The 23,184-nt window shown below is 46.3% G+C and overlaps 1 protein-coding gene and 1 long non-coding RNA gene across 12 annotated transcripts in view; one reads left to right on the plus strand and one right to left on the minus strand.

Annotated features, from left to right (window-relative positions):
* CTNND1 (catenin delta 1) overlaps positions 1 to 23,184 on the minus strand; it is a 58,264-nt gene that overhangs the window by 13,580 nt on the left and 21,500 nt on the right. For 6 of the 10 annotated variants that reach the window (XM_079953552.1, XM_079953548.1, XM_079953553.1 and 3 more), the window contains exons 2-6: positions 17,071 to 17,184; positions 14,306 to 14,616; positions 12,122 to 12,193; positions 11,470 to 11,628; positions 10,012 to 10,544 (exon numbers count right to left, since the gene is read on the minus strand). In XM_079953552.1, coding sequence (XP_079809678.1) covers positions 10,012 to 10,544; positions 11,470 to 11,628; positions 12,122 to 12,193; positions 14,306 to 14,500 — 959 coding nt within the window. In that variant the 5' untranslated portion in view covers positions 14,501 to 14,616; positions 17,071 to 17,184. The remainder of the gene's footprint in view (positions 1 to 10,011; positions 10,545 to 11,469; positions 11,629 to 12,121; positions 12,194 to 14,305; positions 14,617 to 17,070; positions 17,185 to 23,184) is intronic. The other 4 variants (XM_079953556.1, XM_079953557.1, XM_079953549.1 and 1 more) reach the window with 2 other exon arrangements.
* Positions 4 to 12,875, plus strand: LOC307203110. 2 transcript variants are annotated; one of them, XR_013833136.1, is made up of 3 exons: positions 4 to 659; positions 7,119 to 7,240; positions 12,430 to 12,875. It is a non-coding gene; the product is annotated as an uncharacterized lncRNA (long non-coding RNA). The 2 variants fall into 2 exon arrangements; XR_013833137.1 differs by lacking the exon at positions 4 to 659 and adding an exon at positions 2,216 to 5,318.

Below are 23,184 nucleotides of genomic sequence, written 5' to 3' on the forward strand. Positions count from 1 at the left end.
GGGAGGAAGAGAAGCAAGTTACTTTCAGGATCCGTCAGTCATCCAAAGCAGCTGAACTGCCACAGACAGGAACCAGGCTGGTCTGCCTATCTACAGAAGAGACCTGTGGGACAAGGATTGAGAAGGGGTTCCACCATCACCAACCACCTGTTTAAATTTCTTGGTAGGATAAGGTAACGCAGGGACCCAGTCATGCCATAGCATCCCCACTGCTGCCATGCTAAAAGCTGAAAGTGTGGCCCAAAAAGCTGTGCCCGAACAGCCAATCCTCTAGCACAGCCTTTCTCAACCTGTGGATCCCCAGATGTCATTGAACTACAACTCCCATCACCCACAGCTAGCAAGGCCAGAGCTCAGGGATGATGGGAGTTGTAGTCCAACAACATCTGGAGACTCACAGGTTGAGAACCGCTGCAAGGAACAGGTGGTGGCAGAACTTCCTAGTATAACCAAGTAAGAAGGCCCTCTTTCCCTGCATCACCTTGACTTTCCTTTCTCGCTCAAGTTTTCAGATACGTAGGTGACCACAAGCTCTCGGGGTCAAGCACCCAAGTGCTGGGATTGTCTTGAAATTAGACGCAGACAATAACAATGACAGCAGCTTACACTAGCGGCTTAAGCTGGGCCCAGGAAGAAATGGTTGTTGTTCTTAAAGAGAGGTGAGCAAGTTCCCAGGTAGTTTTGTCACTGGGGATTTTTCTAGCACCTTTTGCCTCCTTTAAGATATAAACACTTCTCGTATGTTACTGCAGCCTGGCCACCAGAGGGCAACTTGGCACCATCTGTGTCAAACCGCAGGCATTGCATTTTGTAGGTCATCCAACCTGCTCCTGCCCCAAACACACCCAAGATTCAGAAGAAGACTTCCAGTGCTTTATTCAGCCAGGCCTTCTGCTTTGCAATACTTCCAGTGTGCAGTAATTAAGCCAGGCAGACACTCCCGTTAGATTAGATGGTGAGATTTCAAGGACACCAAATTCTGACATGGCATAACTGAGCTACCACACACCCAAGCTGAACACACTCAAGATCTGCTTAGGAGGAAATGACTGCAAATGCCTCTGGAGGTCTTACATTTCATGCAGGGTGCTGGCTTAACTCCCCAAGATCCCTTCTAAATATAAAAGCAAGACCTGCACTGCAAACTTGGCTCAGCCATGAGATTCCCAACCTGTCTCAGTCACCCTCTTAAGAGACACCCTGTACCCTGGAAAGTGTGACTGAAGCAATAGAAGGTGGGAGGGAGGAGAGAGAAAGAGAAAAGTGGCTAGGTGAAGGTAGGGAAGGGATGAGAGAGAATGGTAGAAAAGGTCTCGGGACTGTTTTTAACATCCTCAAGGAAAGCATAAGTCCCTTTCATCATGGTGCTACAAGGACAAAATGGTTACAGGGGTCTGTAGCATCAGGATACCCTTTTTCACAAACTATTCACATGGCATGAATGGATGCAAGGTCTGCAACATGCAGGAAAACCGATGCTTCCACTGCCTTAAAGGAACAGAACCCTTGCCTCCTCATGGAAATGTAGTCCCTCTAACACTTGGTTTTCCTGTTGATGGATGCATTTGGGGCCTATATAACTCAGTATACAAGCACAGGAGACAGGACAAGACTCGATACCAAGAGCACTTCAGCTTTTGCAACAGTAATACAAAAAGCTTTCAGGTCCTCACAGTCATGGAAGAAGCTTAAACAGTGTCCAAGGAAGGTTTTTAGGTAAAGATGGAGATGGCCAAGGATCCCCTGACCCTGAGATCAGCCTCACAGGTTTAATGTTCCAGGTGGCTCCACGTTCCTTTAAAACATTCTTACTGCTGGAAACAGAACTGCACAAGGAAGACCCAGGAAGTCTCACCAGGAACCAATCTCCCACTTTGGGAGCAGGGTTGTGTGTGGCTGGTTAAGCTGTGCTCCATCTCTCCAATCTGTAAAGCATGCAAAGCTTCCCCAATCCCCATTTAAAATGCAGCAACCTGGATCAGCATCCTCAGCACCAAGTCCCTGGGTCCTTATCTATACCCATGTGCAATGCATGGTTCTAAAAGCAAGTAAGCCCACACTGTTGATACCCAAACCAAGCGTGCACAAAGAAAGCAATGTCAAGATTACCCAACTTCCTCCCCCCCCCAAAAAAAAATATTCTATCCTGGACACCCACACACCAAGTTGATGGTGATGATGATTACTCATCCGAGACCAAACTCAAGACTTGTTTTGCTTTTGCCAAACTACCCTAATGCTTTGCAACCCGAAAGGAGACAACAAGATGTGCATCTTCGCAGACTCCTTCAGAAATGGGGTCCAGCAGAAACCCCCAGCCCACCCTGCTTTCAGGGTGTAAACACACACAGTGCATCTCCAACACCCTGTCATTTGTGCCCACACAGATGCACTGCCAAGGACGTACACCTAAGGCCTCCTCCACCCACTGTCTGGAGTGGTTTTGCACCATGAATGTTGGGCCAAAGGGGGCCTAATGGGAAGAGCTCATTCCTTTGCAGCTTCCTTGCTGAATCAACTTAGGGGGAGCCACCGCTTAGTAGCAAAGCGCAGACTTCACTAGTGGTCTGGTCCAGGACTGGGGAGCCTCCCAAGGGACAAGGAATTATATCTACATAGTGGAGCTGTCATGCTTTACACGTATACGGTCTCTCGAGATCAGGCTCTGGCGCCTGTGGTTAAGAAAAGAAAAGGAAGTGGGTAGCAGCAGCAACATTGGGAGAGATGTTTGTGCAAGACCAATTAGAGCTGGTGATGGACAACACCAAAGTAGCTGGGAAACCAGCCCAAGTCAGAGGAAGGCACTTCTTCATAACCTCAGCATACTGCCTGATCTCCATACCCAAGCCTTGGCCAGGAGTGGGATCCTGACAGAGTGGTCCCAAAGCTGGAATGGAGGAAGCAAGTGGTCCCATGGGGTGAAAGAGGCAACTGAGGAGTGTGGGGCCCCAAGGAATGCCACCTTAAATCATGGGGAGGGCAGAAGGCATAGCCTTCATTTTCATCTTCAAATATTCAAGCAGACATTCCGGGGGGTGGGGGGGTGGGACTGCTTGTATGATCAAATTTCCATATTTTTAAGATGCAGGTGGGAAACCTGCAAAATGCATGCAGCACCTCCCACCCAAAAAAGTGGAGAGAAAAAGAGACAATAGGGAGGGGGGAGGGAGGGAGGGAGGGAGAGAAAGAGAGAAAGAGAGAAAGAGAGAGAGAGAGAGAGAGAATTCTCTTGACTGCTAGTATTCCGCTTCTAACTACTTTCCCACTGAATAAATGTGTTCCTCCGCTCTGAAAATGTTGCTCTGCCCAGCTAACAAGAAGCCAATTCCCTAGTCATGGTTTGCTCTGATTCAAAGTTAAATGCCTGAATAAGAGTGGACAGGTTTCAAGATTCGCCTGCTCTTTAAGCAGAGATGGGAATAATCCAGAAAGCAACTAGGTTTTAGTCAGTGAACACAGAAGCTTTGGAAAGGCAGAGCCCCTACTTTCATTGGTTTTAAACAGATTGGTTGCTGAAAAATTTATTTTCCTCCACTTTGTTTTAAAGTGATTTGTGATTTAACACTGTTGCTTTGGTTTTATTTTGTTGTTTCTATTATTATGTGTATTTTTTAAAAATCCTGTAAGCTGCCTCAGAGAACTCTGATTATTGGGTGGCCTATAAATTGCAAACACAAATTAGGGGGGACGACCCATCCCTTATCAGGCAACATGATTTCAGATTTCATATCCATATCTGTAGCAAACATTCTTGTCAAGCTGGCTTGTGATTCAATGTTCTTGCTGAACCTCATGTCATGTTTTTAAGGAACACCAAGAACATAGTTGAAGTCACATTTGCAGGGCATGATGCATATATTGTGGATGATTTGAAGAGGAAGGGAACTTATGTTCAAGCAGGACAAATTTGAGTTAGCCCACTAATTTAGCTGTAATGAGAGCTGAAAGGGTGACTTCTGACTCCTTAATGCAGGCATAGGCAAACTCGGCCCTCCAGGTGTTTTGGGACTACAACTCCCATCATCCCTGACCACTGTTCCTGTTAGCTAGGGATGATGGGAGTTGTAGTCCCAAAACATTTGGCGGGCCACCGAGTTTGCCTATGCCTGCCTTAATGCCTCACTTCCAATTTTTCAGCATTTTAACAGCCTGTATTCTATGAGGAAGCTGCTGTTTTTTATTTTTGTTTTAAAGTGCATTAAGCTTTTGCTTTCATAGATTTTCACAAGTGATTCCTCAGGAGCTGCATGATGCCCAGCCCAGTTCCAAAGTACTGCTTCAGACTTGTGGTTTTCACCGTATATTTTGTAGGAAACCCATCAAGGAAATTTGCTATGGCAAAGCAATGAAGCTTCCATCTAAGGCGGGGCCTCCCATTACCTCCCTTTCTTGTATGGCCATTGTTGCATGGGGTTCATTCAACAGTGAACATTCAGAACAATAGCACAGCCTGAAAGGCCTGGCCAGTGGCCTACATAAACAGAGAAGGCACCCTAATATCCACTGAAACACAAAAGGACAGGCAAATACCAGCTCCTTATCAGACAAGTCAGTGTGGAAATAAGTCCCTGAAGGAAGGAAGTTTGAAGACCACTGTGCACCAGACGGCAAGTGTCCAAGCTGCCTTCTGGAGGCAAAGCGCCGTTGACTTGGCAGTTGCTTTCCAGCTTAAAAACGTGTTCATACAAGACAGTCGCATAGCTCTGGGTTATTTTTGAAACCACAAATACTGTTCCCTACATGCCCTAATCTCTTAGATCACAGAGCATACAAGAGACACTCGTCCAAGCTTTAACCCCTCCCTTCTCACTGCAAGGGATTCAAACTGGGGCTCTTCAAAAGGCAACACTTGGGCCTGGCAGCTGTTCTGGGAAACTTCATCAAAACCGTCATATCGTCTCAAAGCAGCAAACCAACCCGTACCGACTTTCCGTGTGAAAATACGAGAGCACAGGGTGGGGGGGTGGGGGAATCAATCCTCTACAGTGGCTTACTGTCAGACCACATCACCTCCTGGTGTTTTTCGTGCATGCCTCAGAAGTTTAGCAGAATGCTCGCAAGTGGGTCTCCTGACCTTCATGGCAGATTACTGAGCTAGAGGACACTGAACATACTAAAAGGCTGTTGAGGCCTTTCTTCACAAGGGCAAGCTGCCAAGTCACAATGATTAAAAAAAAAAAGTAGTAAAGTTCAGTTCCTTACTCAGAACAAGTAAAGATGTTATCTGGCTAGTTACCATCATAGGAAAGAGAATGGACAACAGACACGCACACACAGCTCAACACAGGAGGTGGCAGCACAAGGAGAGAGCTCAGTCGGTAAAGCATGAGACACTTACCGTATTTTTCGCCCTATAGGACACACTATTCCCCCTCCAAAAATGAAGGGGAAATGTGTGTGCGTCCTATGGGGCGAATGCAGGCTTTCGCTGAAGCCTGGAGAGCGAGGGGGGTTGGTGTGCACCAACCCCTCTCGCTCTCCAGGCTTCAGGAAGCTATCCACTAGCTGCGGGAGACGCAGCTCTCAAAGTCGTGCGGCTCTCCCACGGCTAGCAGAGAGCTTGCCGGCACCCAGAAGCTTGGGGAGAGCTGAGCTTAGCACGCCCCAAGCTTCGGGCTTTGCGCAGCGCTCCGCTAGCCGTGGGGCGCTTCCCCCGCCCCAGCCCCGCACCTGGGGGGGGAATTTTTTTTATTCCCCCCCCCAAAAAAAACTAGGTGCATCCTATGGGGCGAAAAATACAGTAATCTCAGGGTTGTGGGTTTGAGTCCCATGTTGGGCAAAAGATTCCTGCATTGCATGGGGTTGGGCTAGATGACGGGGTATAAATAATAAATTTATTATTATTATTAATATTATTACTACTACTACTACTACTACTACCCTCGTAACCCCTTTCAACTATACAATTCCATGGGTTCCACAAAGCCAGTGTAGCAGAGTGGTTAGAGTACTGGACTAGAACCTAGGAGACCAGGGTTCAAATCCACAATCAGTGTTGAAGCTCAATGAACATACCTTTGCTCAGGCACTCTCTCAGACTAACCTACCTCACACGGTTGTCATGAGGATAAAGATGTGGAAAGGGAAAGAACCATGTATATATACCACCTTGAGCTTCTCGAAGGAAAGGTGGAAAAAATAATCAATATAAATAATAAATAGTTTATTCAACCTTTATTTGCTTACACAAAGCACAGCAATTTCAGAACTGGCAGTCAAACTCCACGCTTGGAAATTCTACTGGAGCAGCTTTTATGCATCAATGTTAACTGTGCAGGTCACAGGTCAGAACAATACAGCACAGGAAGGAGCCGCTTTTCTATAATCATGTGAGCAAGTCGCTTAATTGTTCACTCCTCTAGCTAAACTTAAGATGCCACATGCATTAGCAGCAAAAAAAAGCCTGAGGTTATGGGCATTTTAAGCAGTCCTGAGTTTTCAGGCATTATTTTTGTTATTGTTAAATTTGTATCCCGCCTTTCCACCAAATCATGCTCAAAACAGCATCAAAACATCCCTTTATTGCTCCTGACGAACTCATGAAACAGAAACATTTCCACGGAAAAACAAAACACTGCACCATCACCACCTGTCCAGCAAGAGCAGTCCAAACTGGGATGGGGTAGGACTGCAGCTGCTCTGAAGTAATTTGAGAATCCTCAGGAGATCCTGAACACAGATCTCCTATGCGTTCTTGGAGATCTTGTTTATCTGTTGAGAAGCCAAAACTGGATGAAGTTGTCCACTGGGCCCAAGCAGCAGGTTTTGCAGAATTTCAGCCTCCCCTAACCCACCCTGCCCTGATGCGTCCTGGGCAATAAATCCATTGTTAACATTCGTGAAGTCAGTCGGGCAAGAGAAGCCATCACTCTGCTCCATCAAAAACCTGCAGAGTTTAGAAGCTGTGCAGGTCAGGCAGAAGACACCACTTCTCCCCTTCTAGGCCTCAGTTCTGCAGCCAAAAGCTACCACAACCGATTAATGACAAAGTCACCTACTTCAGGGGTTAGTCAAGGTGGTCAAAATTCTTCCTCTCTGACAGCAATGTCAACCAGCAAAGGAGTATTAGACAAGATAGTCATTTTTCATACCTTTAATCCATGTACTTTAATCTGCAGAATACTGTACACAGTGGAAGGGGGTGAACAGAACTGAAATTGTGCTGAGGATGAATACTCTGGGTCAACACTGAGCGAAGGACAGGCAGAGACAGAAACTGACACGAAGCAGCAGAAGACAGGTAGGAGACCACAGAAGAGGAATGGAAACTATGCCGTGGAGTTTGCGACTATTCAGCTCCATTTTGCCAAAAGCCTGAACTTTTAACAACCCTCTTTCTATCTGAATAGCTAAGATAAATTATCAACCCTGTGTCTCCACAACAAATCAGGGTAGGTTGGGATGCGGGGTTTTTTCAATGGAAGCTGATATTCGCCAGATCATACTACACCAAAGCAAGGGGACAGGCCTTTACTGTGGGATCAGTGCTTCTCACACATAGAAGTTTTTCGCAGCATCCACACAATGTCGGTGTCATCAGCCTACTATAATCTGAATCTCCACCCCATTTACCCTTTCTGGGGGATTTACCCTTTCTGGGTGAAATCAATTTTTTTAAAAAATGTTGCCATTGACCTATTTGTAGCCTTAAGCCCCCATCTGAAAACACCCATTTGACTGTAAACCTATGCCACCATTAGGCAAACAAGAAAAGAGAAGGTTAAATCTGGGGTCCCCCATGCAGCACTTGCAGACATCGGAACACACAACTCTTGGTGCCCATCTGGCAACTGCAATCACTACCTACTTTGTTGTTGTTCCTATTTTTTTACACTTCGGCAGCAGCAGCTGCACTGGCTGGAAAGAGAACTGCCGGCCGCCAGCTGCCCCACCTCTCCCTTTCCATTTCCCAGAACACCTTTGGGTCCCATGTAAGCCCAGAGGCATTCTTCACTGGAAAGGAAGAAAGATGATGCAGCAGCCTTCTTTTGAAACTTCTCAGGGGGAAAAAGCCACTGCCTGCTAAATCTCTGAGATTGGAGAGTGGGCGGCAGATTCCTTTTTTTAGGTTGATACAAGAGAAAGCAAGCATGAATGTGCCAACTTTTTAAAAATCTGTTTGAGGGTATTTTGCCTGCTCTTTGGGTGTGTTTCTCCGAGGGGGGGGTGTATGTGCATGTGTCTGCTTTACTTGTTTTGGGGGGCATGTTGCCCATTTTACATGTTTTAGGGTTTTTTTTGTTTGTGGTGGGTAAGTTCTGGCTGTTTTTCCTGTGTGAAATGATGATGATGATGATGATGGTGATGATGATATTTATTTCTACCCCGCCCATCTGACTGGGTTGCCCCAGTCAGTGGCTTCCAACAGAATATAAACGAACACAACCAAACATTAAAAACTTCCCTAAACAGGGCTGCCTTCAGATGTCTTCTAAAAGTCAGATAGTTGTTTATTTCTTGGACATCTGATGGGAGGGTGTTCCACAGGGCGGATGCCACTACCGAGAAGGCCCTCTGTCTGGTTCCCTGTAACCTCACTTCTCGCAGTGAGGGAACCGCCAGAAGGCCCTCGGAGCTGGACCTCAGTGTCCGGGGTGAAAAATGCGAGTGGAGACGCTCCTTCAGGTATACTGGGTATTTTGTGGTGACCATGACAGTTTTAGATTTCCAAATATGACCCCAGGCCACACACAAAAAACCTGGTAAGCCCTAGGTTTATCTATTTATTTAGTAAGATTTATACACCATGCAAGTATTTGAATCTTGATACAGAGCCCTGAAGCCCCTGGCTCAACACCTGTGAACCAATCACTGCTACCTGTATGCGCAACAGAAAAATGCTGCTCATACAGTCAGGGTCTTCTTGGCAATGGAAAGCATGAACCCACAGCTGTGCAACTGCAAGGCTCATTTTCATGCTGCAGTGATAACAGGATTCACTGTCACAACGGGAAGGAATGAAGAGTACCTCATAGTACCGGCATCAGAGATGCCATCTTATTATAAAGGTAAAGGTAAAGGTACCCCTGCCCGTACGGGCCAGTCTTGACAGACTCTGGGGTTGTGCGCCCATCTCACTTAAGAGGCCAGGGGCCAGCGCTGTCCGGAGACACTTCCGGGTCACATGGCCAGCGTGACATCGCTGCTCTGACGAGCCAGAGCTGCACACGGAAACGCCGTTTACCTTCCCGCTGGTAAGCGGTCCCTATTTATCTACTTGCACCCGGAGGTGCTTTCGAACTGCTAGGTTGGCAGGCGCTGGGACCGAGCAGCGGGAGCGCACCCCGCCGCAGGGATTCGACCCGCCGACCTTTCGATCGGCAAGCCCTAGGCGCTGAGGCTTTAACCCACAGCGCCACCTGCATCCCCATCTTATTATAGTTAGGCCTTATCTAGCACCTTAGTCAGACTCCTCATACACACACTCAAGAATTCTTCACAAGAGTCCTGCAGAGCTAGCTTAGTATCATCCCCACATTGGAGGTGGAGAATACTGCAGAGGAGGCCTAATGGAGTGGCTTGCTTATGATCGCTTAGCACACGGCAAGAGGTAACATGTGAATGGGGACTTTTCACCCAGAAAATAGCCATCACGCTGAGCTCTCAATATACTTCCTCTTGAGGCCAAAAAGACCACAAGCGCCACAAGCTCCTTACAATTATCACCACACATTCAGCGGCACATTTTGGAAGGTTTACTGGAAAGAACATTTTCAGCCTTTTCCCTTTTAACTGAAGAGACAAAAGCAGATGACCAGAGTCCTCTAGAAAAATTCTGCTCACCCCTGAATCCCAAGGCCAAGTCTGTACAACTCTAAATCTCGCTTTAGAGACTGCATTGTCACTCGGAACGACAGCAGTGTCTCAAAGAGCTATGGTAAAAGCATGTCTTCACCATGTTTCTCAAGAATGAGCGCATGCCCACCCCTCCAGCGTCGCTTTAACAGATTCTATATCATGGCAGAATCATTGCCACCATCTGCCCTAGAATGCCAAGCAGAATGCTCCTACCTGAGTCTCTGGCGGGGGTCGGAGGGAGTCCCAGTCCGTCTGGCAGTGCCATAGTCTGGCATAGTGCTGTAATCGAGGTCATCGTATCCCATGCTGCGCTGGTCGTCCTCCAACCCGTAAGGCTCTGGGTGGAAGCGGTTCAAGTCCATGTTGCTTCCCCCTACCCGCACCTGCGGCTGAGGCCCATAGACATCCTGCCGACTGGGGGCCCGGTAGCCGTCCATGGAGGGGCGGTAGCGCTCGTCGATGCGCGTCACGCGGGACAGGCTGCCGTAGTTGTGCTCGCTGCCGTGGTAGCTGTCCTCATACGGGCGGCCGTAGCCGTCTGGGTAGTGGTAGTTTCGCGGGAGGGTAGCTGTGCCCGGCTGGCTCATGTAGGCCCCAGGGCCGCCATTGGTGTTTTTCCTGAAGTTCCTATCCATGGTCTGGATGTAGTTGTTGGGGACTGGAGAGCCATCCACAGGCAGCCCGTCGGGGCCAACAGGAACTTGCTGCACTGTGCGCGTGGTCATGGTCTTCACAACCTTCTTCACCTACACAACAGTAACGGGAGCTGTTAGGCACCTGCCAGCGCCTTTGACCCCAAAGTAGTCAGTGCCAAGCTGGAATCACTGATTTCTTTGTGGTATTTGCCCATTACTTCCACATGGTCTTGCTCTTTTTACCCTCCGCGGCTCTTGTTCTGGGCCGTCTTTCTAGACGGCGGGGTAGCTAATGTGGCACCCTCCAGATGCTGAACTACAACTCCCATCATCCTTTGCCATTAGCCATGATGTAAGCGGGAAGCTCAACACCACATGGTGGTACACCTTTCATAAACCTTTGCAGGTGCTTGCAAAACTTGTGCACTGCAGGCGAGTTAAGTCCAACCCTAAATGTTTTCTTGCTGAGAGAACTGGCAGAGCTGCAGTTCTCAGAATCCTGCTTCTGGGACACTTTGGTTAAGCACAATGCAATATTGCCCATTGGTTAAGCCTGGCTAAGCTATTAGGAGCTGGTGGCAGAATCACATGCTCCCTCCTTCCTGCCCAGCTTATATCCTGCTCCTCTGTTAAAATGGTTACCTTGGTGACTTCTGTCTGCTGTCTACATCACCACCAATAAACATGGATGGCAGTTAGGCTAGGCAGGTTGAATTCATGCTCCCAGAAATGAGGGAGGGGAGCGAGTGCAATCCTGCAGGCCTCCCTCTACTGGTGAATTAAGTTGCCTTCAATGTGCCTGCATAGACTTTTGGGGATAACAAACGAAGCAGCGAAAACTACTTTAGATCACTGCATAGAGGCAGCTGCCACTAATGGAAATTTAATACACCGCTTGTTTGGGTGTTCTAAGCCCCAGCGGTTCTTTGCTGTCAAGTGTCTGGTACACACAAGCCTAATCTCTTCCCAACCCAGCTACTAAATAAGGGGCACATTTCACAACATCAGAACCTGCAATTCTTCTCAAGCCTCTCACCGTGGTCTCTGTACGGCGAGTTTTCCCATCATCAGAGGTCTCCACCGAAATAACTGACATGGCACCCTCGGGATCCTCCTCCATAGTGTAGGTCTCTTCCACAATCTGTCCTGGGTCTTGCATCCTGGGAATGGTGCTGTATATGAGGTGACTGTGGTCCTAAGGAGACGGAGATACAGATCAGCAGCAGCCCAATTCTGCCCAGACAATTCTGCACACTTCCCATAAGCCAGGCACAACCTGCCAAGTTCCTTTTAATACCCAGTCTCTCTCTCTCAGGAAGCGCATACACAAAAAGGGTTTTTTTTCTCTTTAGACATTGCTATTTAAGGCTTTTGAACCCAAGTTCCAGTTCAAACCACAGTAAATTCATGCAACAAAATAGGACGTCAACCACTGAGTGGCTTTCCATTCAACGCAAGAGTAGGAGAGAAAGTGACTCAGACTTCCTCTCCACGTGCATAACAGTTTCTCAACATTTTATGGAGGAAAAACGTAGGCCCATCCCACCCACCACAGGCTACAGATTGGAGAACCTCAAAGAATCCAGCCCGAAATTTCACATCAGGTTAGATCCCCTTGAAAAAAGCAACAACACCTTCAGCAAATTAGTGCCACCTGCCAGAAAGAAGTTTTCAGTTCCGTTCTTTACCTGTGGTCCGTTGAGTTTCAGTTCAGAGAATTTCTGTCTCTCCAGGTCAGCATTGCCCAAGAAACGGCCGTTCTGTAAAAGAAAATAGTGGTGCATTTGTGTCCACAATCAGGGGAAATAAGGGGGGGGGGGGGCGGGGGAGTGGAAGTCACCTGTGGCAATTGAGCAAGTTCAGCCCTGGTTGAGTTTATGGCTCACCATAAAGTGAAGAAGCTAGAAGGCTGGTCTGGCGCAATTAGCAAGTAACACGATACATATAGGTTGCAGAGTGTTAGGTAGCTCCTTAAGAGGTTTACGCTTCCTCACAGGTGGAGAGAGAAACGGACAAGTTCTCCTGTCCATCTATGAAACCCTATGCAGGGAGAGAATGCAGCATCCCAGAGAGATCTAAAAAAGACTGCATGCTGCCACAACCCAAAAGGCACCAAGAGCTCTTAACTAAGGGAGCTAACTAAAGCACATGGAAGATCACCTTGAGAAAACAGTTCAGAGACTGGGAAAAGCAGCCCATGGCCACAACAGCTCAAAAGTCTCAAGTCCCATCTCCATCCTACAAAAAGAACGAGGGTGACCCATCTCAGCAGACCTCTCCCCTTCAGAGTAAAAAGGAATTAAATGCAGGATCTTCCAAGTAGAGCACTCAAGTTCAACACCACCTTGCAGACCCCTGCAGCTCTGTTCTTGTGGGCATCCCAAACAGTTTCCATCCCTGTTGGGGCAGAACTTCTGAACTAAACAGGACTCAAAATAGCAACCGCAAGCTTAATAAGTATCCTTTGGCGCTGTCTACTTCCTCAACCCTACCCCTGAGGTTGAGAAGTACAAAACGCAAATAGCTAGCAGTAATCAAACAGAAAGGGAAAGGCAAGATGAGCTTGGCTTAAAAGTCTCAAAAAAAAAAGTCATCTGGGGGTTTTCTCCACATCTACCCGAGACATTTCCTTCATGCTACTTCATCCTGGTGTGTCTGAATTTGAGGGCACTTTGCTATCAAAGAACGAGGGTTGCCATTATGAGCAGCTAGGGCAAGGAAGTTTTGATTGTTCTACAGCAGCTTAAATGAAGAACTCTGGCGTATTATTATTTTTTACACCAAGATCCCCATACCCAGGATGTTCTCTAGAAAGCACTACAGCAGCTAACTCCACTTTTGCTGGGCATCCCGTTACACAGATACACACTCTGAACCATCAGTAATCAATACAAGCACACACTGGCCCACTTCAAGCCTAACATTAAGGCAAACCATGAGGGAATGGGTTTGGGGGTACTCTGGGCAAAAATCACAGGTGGTTTGCTCCTGTCCTGCTGCTGTTACCCAGAGTTAAGCCATGGTTTGGCCTAGCATTACATCAAACCACAAGTTGTAGCCAAGGTTTGTTTATGACTTACCACGCATGGCTCATCTGGAGTGAGGTAAACCATGAGCCTTGTCTTGAAGGTCCCAATAAGCCAAGCCATGGCTTAGTTCTTAGTACTGTGGCAGTGGCAGTAGGACTAGAATAGATGTGAAGAGGCCGCACGTTCTGCTCTGAGTACCTGCAGGCTCACTCATCCACACTTCAATGTGTTTGGGCTTAGTGTTATAGGTGAACCAGACTTCTAAGTATGGTATGATATACTACTGGTCTTCAGGAGTTAAAATGGGAATAGGAAGGAGAGAATCAGAGTTGGAAGGGCCCCTGGGGCTTAACTAGTCCAACCCTCTACAATGGAGGAATTACAGCTAAAGAATCCCTGACAGATGGCCAGCCAACCTCTGCTTAGAAGCCTTCAATGAAAGGAGAGTCCACCACTTTCCATGAGATGGACTCCTATAAAGGAGGGTCTGTCTCCCAAGGAGAAGCACTTCAGTTTCTACTTCAACGTGGATGGTGGTTTTTATTTCATATGACACTAGGCACTGTGAAAGCAAAATCTAGCCACTCACTCAACATTGGTTGCTCAACCTCTCCATGACACCACTTCCTAAACAGAGCTGTTGTCTAGGGTTAGCCGCTGAACAGGCACTGGCCTGTAGACCCAGCTATGCAAAGTGCAGAATGTCATAGCCCTTGGGCCAAGTTGCCCCGCAAACCATCCCCGACAGAAGCCACACTACCAAGGCGGCACTCCAGCAGGCACCACTTGAGTCCAGAAGCCGACAAGCATCCTGCTTGCCCACCTCACCTGAGGTGATTTTACCTGGTGCCGGCGGGTGAGGGTGCCGTTGGCCATGGTCTGGCTGGCATCCTGCGGGGAGACGCGGACGCGCTCCAGCTGTGCAGAGACATGGCGCCGCTCCTCCTCCAGTGCCCGCGTCAGCTTCTCAAACTGCGCCTCCTGCTCTTTGACGGAGGCAAGTATACTGGCAGTCGACTCCACTTCCGAGTCATCCATTGTTGTGAAGGCCCCGCACGGGGGGAGGGCGGGTGCAAGGCAGGGAGATGCCACGGGGTTGGAGGGAACGAACGTCACACAGAAAAGGGGGCTGGAGGGGAGAAGGGAGCCCCTCACTTCACACACAAGAGTTGGGGAGAAAGTAAGAAGAGAAAGATTTAGGTCACAGAAGAGAGAATTTGTTGCGTTGATTAAAAAAAAATTAAACTTGGGGAAAGACCAGAGTTTTGCTTCATTTTCCCCTCCCACAAATCAACAGAGCAGAAGAAGGAGACGACAAATTTTCTCCCTCCTAGCCTCCCCAAGGCAAACAAGTGCAAAAGGAAATTCGATTCACAAAGGTGCTCCTTCAGGAGAGAAGTGGCCATGGCAAATTATGTTTCATGGCTTCTTTTCTGCAGGCTCTTGTCAAAAGTGCAGGGAAGGATAGGCCCAGGTTTCTGGCACCCACAGAAGTTTGAGGGACAGTTTTAATGGTAATACTCAGGATTTTAACCAGTGGTCCTACTGGGGGTGGCTATGATTTCCCTCTAGGCTGACTATGGTCTTTTCTATACTTCCCCTGCAATTTAGCTCACTTGCTCCCAACAAATCCCTCACGTTATGTGGACCGTGTACCCTTCTAACATGAAGCACTTGGTTGAATCCCACTCTGAGCAGGAAACAACAAGCAGGAGAAAGGAGATTAGTTTGTGGGTTATTTAGAAGCTACCTGGTATATGTTGCCTTTGCAAGCTTAGCTCTGTGTGCCTTTTAATGCATAGGCGAGGGAACCCTGGCCAGGGAACAGGAGTTTGGTCTATGTCTCCAGCACTATCATTTTTCCTGTAATGCAAGACTGGTCCAAATAGCCCTGGCTTTTAAACACAGAGCAACCATTTGTTAATCCTCAGGAGTGACACTCTCAGTAGCGCCACACGCTCCCAAGATTTGTCTCATATCTACTAAGACCAGGACTTGTTCAGTGTGGCGGCACAAACCTCTTGGAATGCACCCCCAATGAACATCAGTCAGGCACCTACGGTATTGGCATTTAGGAGCCTGCTTAAAAGCTCATCTGCTCATCCAGGCTTTCCCCTGGGAAATGATCCAATTATGTATTTGAGGTATTAAGCTGATCTTCTGGTTTGTGATGCATTTTGTATTGGTTTTTTGAATATAGTTTTGCTGCTCATCTTATGCTGCCCACTGCCATGGCTTTTTTCCTTAATGTTGGCAGAATAGATTTTTTTGCAAATAAATCTTAGCGATCCCTCAATACTGCCCTATTAATCCTGAAGAGGTTGTCGCAAGAGCCGCCTCATATTTAACATGTGGCCTTTTGATATGGCTACAATTTCCAAATTCCACTGCATCAGCACTTACAGATCTGACTGGCCTGTCTAGAGCCCAGGTCCTTGTCTCCTAAACAGGAAACTGCCTGTCAGTTATGTTCTTGTGCATTCCTGTCAGGGTGCAATAGCCTTTAATTCCTCAATGTCATGTCACAGCTGGGAACAAGAAGTTAAGTTCCATCTTCCCCAACCAGGTGCCCTCCAGATGTTTTTGGACTACAGTTCCCATCAACCCCAATTGTTGGCCATGCTAGTTGGGGCTAATGGCAGTTGTAGTCCAAAACATCTGGAAGGCACCAAGCTGGGGGAGGCCAAGTTCGGTTGCTTTGTGACCTACCAACACAGTGATTATATATTGGGCAGAAAGATACCAAGAGCCAGCGCCAGAAAGGTGGGCAGAAAAGGATGAAACTCACTCTCATTTTTCCAAAGCTCCAGTGTTAATGGCTTTTTCAAACACATGATGGGAAACAGCAACATTACATATAATACATCTATGTGTACATATAATATGTCTGGCCATATGCGGTTGTCAAATGCTCATCAACAATACACATCTAGAACGTTGCTACCACCATGGAGACAGCAGAGCTCTGTCTTATCTGGTTAAATCTGCCCAAGGTATTTTGAGGACACAGCGTGCATTTCCTTGGCTGCAGCATTCATATGTGAATGGCATTTAAGCAGTAAAGGGTTGGGAAGCAGTACAGCTTCTTAAAACCCTCAAACTTATTTTACAGCGAAATCTATCTCCAAAGTGCAAGATATTCCTTCAAGCCATTTCCCTCCAAGAGCTGTTTCCTTTACCACCTTTTATCAGCTGAAAACCGCAGGTGTGGAGCTACAGGCTTTAATGTGGTTGTCAGCAATCGTTTCATGGCTAACAAGATGGGAAAGGGGAGCAAGGTGTTCTGCAAATCATATGCTACTGTGCTAGAGAACAGGGCACTGGCATAGGCCCAACAGGAATGTCTTGAGACAGAATCTACTTAATAAATCCATAAAGCTGTGTTTGACTTTTAAAGCAACCCGTGCACAAAAGTGTGGTTGGAATTGGGGAGGCAGGAGGGAGTTAATGCCCACATTTGTACTCTACCTGGGGACTTTTGATCTCCTTACCATGGGAGGAAATTCAAAAAATTTTAAATGGTCAGTTCAAGAGAAAAATAGAGCCCGCCACCCATAATGGAAGAGAACAAAATTACATTTAAGATTGATTTTTCACACCATACACACCTGTGAAGGAAGGCCGGTCTGAACTGATTGGCTAAGGCACAGCTTGGTCTAAGTGCAGAAAATCATGGAAGAAGCAGCCCAGCCACCAACAGCAAGGAAGCAGGAGGGAAAAGGCTGCAGAGACAGCAGAAAGGGGATTCAATATATGTGTGATTTTAAAAAATAAAAAAGGAACAAAGCACAAGAGGCATGTAAAGAAGGATCTATAATCAAACCAGTATTTATTCATATATTTTTTTTTAAAAAAAACCACTGTACCTATCTTCCACACCCCTCTAGATACTTTGGACCACAACTCGCTGGCTGGAGTTGGAAAAGACTACAATGAACCATTCCACCATTTCTCCCAAAGTGGAATTACAAGTGGTTTACAAAAGCACTTCTTAAAATAGAATGGTCACATTAACTGGTATAGCACTGCTACAATGGAAAAGAAAGCTCAGGTTTGCCCAACTGGATTACAGGGAATAAATGTGGTTTAGGATTTTTAAGGAGATTTCTGGCTCACAAGGTAACCTTCCAAAAGACAGCTAACAAGGCACACAGAAATTGGGAAAACACAAATAGAACTATTCTGCACACAAGTTGCCAACTCAGTGGGCCAACTAGTATTAAGATCTTGGTACTCTATGACTGACGGAAGGTAGATACAGAGCAAACAGCTTCCTCCAGCACTTAACATCCCACCTCAGGAAAGCCTTGCCCAAGCACGTCAGAATTGTGTATATTTTTTTAAAAAAAGAAAAAATCCCAGGGGGTGGGGAAATCAAGGTAGGGACGGCGTGCTTGGACTAGTCTGGCCTCCAAGACACATCTCGCCTCAACCCACTTTCCCACGGTGCTGGTGACACACAACACCAGGCCCTAGACATGATTTACATACAAGGCCATGGGCACTGACAATCTGAGGCAGGGGGGATCTCTTTGGAGAGATTCATAATAGTGCAAAGAAAAGCAGCACAATCCCATGACCATTATCTGGAACACACAAACTGTATTTTGCAGTCATCCAACAGCTCCTCTCACATCTTTGCCCAAGTCTTTCTTGCCCACTAAACAGTCCTATGCACAAGCCCCAATGTGAAATTAAAATCCAAAAAAGCACTGTTGCTCCATTAACTGGATGCTACAATTAAGCAGGCAGGCAAGAGATGCACCTCATTAGTCATTTACTGGTAGCATCCAGAAAAAGTAGCCTTTCTAGAAGACGATCAGTTACGGAAATGTGGTTAGCGAGAACATGAGGAACAAGTTCGTGTAATCTCCATTAGATTAATTCAGCCTTAAATGTTTTGTGCTGAATGGCTACAGTTCCTGAATATGCAGATGTTATGCTTTCAGAAGAAATTTAGATGTGAACTTGTGTCACAACACTCTGGACTACAACAAGAGGACACACCACTTCTCATTGAGTCATATTTTTAGTCACATGTTAGGAATTGCTTATTTGACAACTGAACTTTTTTCACTTTGGTTCAGACATCTTGGCACCAGTTGGACTTTGACCCAGAGGAGATTGTTAGTTTGCTTTAAACAGTTTAGTGCTTTGCCATCCCACGGCCTCCACCCTATAATCTTTCTCTGCAGTTCCGCAGCGAGGATGCACCCAAGGCCTGGAAGAGTCCAAGAAACGCTCCCTTTTTTTCTTTCTAGGGCTGCTGTCGAAAATCTTCTGGCAATGGCTATAGTAAAATATGCATGGATGTATGATATGTAAAATGAACCATGGAAAGAGAAGAAGGGAAGTCACTGGGTATTTTGAAGTTTGTAAAATGTTTATTTGAAATAGTGAAATTGAAAATTTAATAACAAATATTATTAAAAAAAAGAAAAAGAAAATCTTCTGGGCAGTCCCAAGCCCACTTCAAGTACATCATCAGCATCCCACTGTATAACCAACATCCCCAAGTAGAGCAAGCAGAGGTACCAGTAGATGCCATCTGATGGAGGAGGCTGTCTTACCCCTTTCCCCACAAAGGTTGCTTGGATTCAAATCTATCCTCTACAGTGGTACCAAGGTTCTTGAACTTAATCTGTTCCAGGAGTCCGTTTGACTCCCGAAACCATTCGAAAACCAAGGTACGGCTTCTGATTGGCTGCAGGAGCTTCCTGCACTCAAGCAGAAGTGGCGTCGGACGTGCGGCTTCTGAAAAACATTCACAAACTGGAACACTTACTTCCGAGTTTGTGGCATTCGGGAGCCAATTTGTTTGACAACTAAGCCTTTCGGGAACCAAGGTACCATTGTACTATACAGTGGTACCTCTGGTTACATACTTAATTCGTTCCGGAGGTCCGTTCTTAACCTGAAACTGTTCTTAACCTGAAGCACCACTTTAGCTAATGGGGCCTCCCACTGCTGCCGCGCGATTTCTGTTCTCACCCTGAAGCAAAGTTCTTAACCCGAGGTACTATTTCTGGGTTAGCGGAGTCTGTAACCTGAAGCGTATGTAACCCGAGGTACCACTGTACACTATTTCATCACAAGAGCGAGATGCCTAGACATTCCCAGGGTCTCCTCAATGTACTTTAAAATAGAAACACCTCAAGCCTGAAACATACAGACCTGGTTCACCAGTTCATGCCTTAGTATGAATATGTGAGCCAAGAGAGGTCCTGGAGAGACCATAGCTGCTGCACTCCTTCCCCTGTCCTCCAACTGACATGCTACCCAGAGCCAAGCTATGGCTTGCTATTGCATCACATCTGAACCCAGGCTTGTGGTTTGTCTCACTCCAGACAAATGAGTCTGGTTATGGTTTAGTGTTCCATGTGAACTGAGCCACTGAGCAGAAACCTCTTCTGAGAGCTAGGCTATTATCTACGAGAGAGATAAATTTAGTATACCAAGCAAGTACTGCTGCCTCTTAAATAAAGGGAGGAAGGGAAAAAAGGAAAAGGGAAACCATGTCTTATTGACAGCCTTTCACAACCTGGTGCACTTCAGATGGTTTGGTCTGCAGCTCTCCATGCTCTCCATCAGGCTCTCCATGCTCCATTTTATAAGCCAAACTGCATTACCCAATATTGATGCTAGGGATTTGGCCCATGGAAGTGCAGTGAGCACTGTGTTAAGTTAAGTAATAACACCTACTTTCCCTGTGTGAATTCAACAAGCAAACACATTCTGCCTAGGGTCTGGCATACTCTGCACTAGGAAGAAAGAAGTCTGCTAGCATATTTTGCTTGTTTTGCGATCTGGGTTGGTGAGTGGAGAGCACTGCTCCACCAGCCAGATGTGGGCCATGGTTCTCTCCTTAGTACTCAAATAAATGTAGCTTACAGAACCTGACAAACACTCTGATAAAAGGTTGGAAACTCAGGATTCCTTTAAGAAAGGGAACCTCAGCTCCTTCCCCCTTTTTATCTCGCTCTTGACAAATCATACATGATGTTTCCCCTGCCTGTTTAATGCAAAATATATTTATACAGCATTATCAAGTGTTCAGGGCAGTATTAGAAAATGGGATATATAAGCTAGGTGCCAAATGGCTCCTTAAACCAAGATTTCAGTCGCCAAAATGCTTGCCAACTCAGAGTTCATGCTGCTGATTCCTATGCCTTGGAAAGAGCAGTGTGGTGTCATTCTCCAGGACCACACCCATGTGCCATAATAATAATAATAATAATAATAATAATAATAATAATAATAATTATTATTATTATTATTATTATTATTATTATATTTATATCCCGCCCTCCCCAGCCGAAGCTGGGCTCAGGGCGGCTAACAACAATCAAAATAATCCAACGATTCTAAAAACATTTCATTATAAAAATTAATTAAAATCAAATTTATGGCAACCAATAAGCAAAATTCTGTTTAGCCAGTGTGTGCTTTTCTATGTAACAAAGACTTTTGAACACAGTGAGGAAGAAGATATTCCTCCTTGCTTGCTGCTGTGTTTCCACTCAACTGATAGAAAAGCATCAAATTCATCTTGCACTGCAAAAGGTCAACATGAAATTTATGTCAGAACTGACCAGCTGGCTCAAAGATCCATCTATTCCAGAGGTCCATTTATTACCCCAGGCAGACGGACATGCCCATAAGTAGGATCTGAAAGAGATGGCCTTTTTGTTCAACAGAGCATCTGTAGCCACTAATACACAAACTATTAGCCACAGAACAAGTTGCCACTAATACATGGAATACAGTGTTTGCAACCATCACATGTACAGTGGTGCCCCGCAAGACAAATGCCTTGCAAGACGGAAAACTCGCTAGACGAAAGAGTTTTCCGTTTTGGAGGCGCTTCGCAAAACAAATTTCCTATGGGCTTGCTTCGCAAGACGAAAATGTCTTGCGAGTTCCTGCGGTTTTTTTTCCCTTTCCCCCCCTTTTTCTAAGCCGCTAAGCCGCTTATCAGCTCAGCCGCTAAAAGCCGCTAATAGCGCTAATCCGCTAAGCCGTCAATGGGCTTGCTTCGCAAGACGAAAAAACCGCTAGACGAAGAGACTCGCGGAACGGATTCTTTTCGTCTTGTGAGGCACCACTGTAATTGTAATTACAACCATTACTGCACAGACACAGAACTCCTCCACAAACTTCCCTGAATATCTCTCTCTCTCTCTCTCTCTCTCTCTCTCTCTCTCTCATACACACACCCACACCCTATCTCTCCCACCCAGAAGAATTGCAAAAGTTGTTTGCAAGGCTGTCATGGCCCAGTACAAACACACCTGGACAACTCACATTCTAACTCGCACTTAGATGCTACACTGTACTTCTGGGACCAAAAGCAGCCTGAAAGGCAAGGTACCATTTAGAGATCTTGAAATTATCAGAGATGGGACTGGTCAGAGAGACAATAAATGAAGCAGACATTGCAGTTTAAAATGACAAAACAAGTGTTTCCACCAACAGACACGCTCTCCTCACATAATGCTCTGCCAGATATTCAGCTGACTGGAACTTGTATAATGCTGCTTGAAAGGGCAAGTGTTCACTGTAACAAATGGACTTCTGATCAGATGCTCCATACATAAGAGAAACTGCAAGTTCTCAGGGTTTGGTTCACCAAAGCCCCAAGGGCTGGAAGCCTGGTATATATACTTCTGGATTTGCCTTTTTGCTTTGATGCTTTCATACGCAACAACTCAAGGCCATGTTCTGAATTCAGCAAAGTGCATTCATGCTAGCATATTCATAAGTCTGATCCCACAACACCAGAGGATCATGTGACGTTTCTAGTACCTTCAAGAGTTAAAAGCCATGCAATCCCCAAGCTGGACTACTTACTTTCTAGATCTCTAAATACAGTTCAAGTTGTAGTTGGAAACTATGAAGAGCTGCAGACATTGCATTAAAGGCAAATGCAAACATGAATACTTATTGCTGCCTCTCCTACCCATAAATGCACTCCCCCCCCCCCCGCCCTGCTATGAGCCCTAGCAACACACATACGGCATGTGTACACAGGTAGGATTTCTGTGAACTCACGCATCCTGCAGAGGCCAATGCCCAAAGTTAAACATTTCTGTGGGCTCCATTTGCAAGGAGGCACAAGATACCGCCCTCACTTCCTCCACACAGGCTAATGAACAAAATGCATGCAAGCCAAGATGAAATCTGAGCAAACTCAGAAGCCTTCCAACTACATCCTTCCCAAATGGGATCGGCTCTAGACATTTCCTGGGCTAGTTCACTCTCTTATTTTGGGCCTCATGTAAATAAATGTAAACTGCTGCTCAAGAAGCCCTGATCTGATTTCTAGAGCTTAACTGTGGCTATCTGGCACAACAAGAAGCACAACCGATATTAGATATTTTGTGACGATTTAGAACAACTCATTAACTCACCATTCCTAATAGGTGCTCTAGGAGCTCTTTTGGCATCCTACCTGCTTGTGGGAGAACTGGAAAAGCTAGTTGTTGCAGTTCCTAAATCCATGTAAGGACTGCAGCTACCTTGGAGAAGAAACTTGCCTTGGGAGATGAGCCAGTTCCAGAGGAGTTGCCCCCATGCAAGTACTTTTCAAACCACCCACATATAAACAACAACACAGGAAGAGCAACTTGATACATGCTCCCTGTCCCCTAAAAGTAGTAAAGGCACACTATCAAAAGGCAGGTTTATGTTTTCCCTACGTCCTTCCCTCCACTTTCCAAATC

Source organism: Podarcis cretensis, assembly GCF_951804945.1.
Source record: "Podarcis cretensis genome assembly, chromosome: 1".
Lineage (NCBI taxonomy): Eukaryota > Metazoa > Chordata > Lepidosauria > Squamata > Lacertidae > Podarcis > Podarcis cretensis.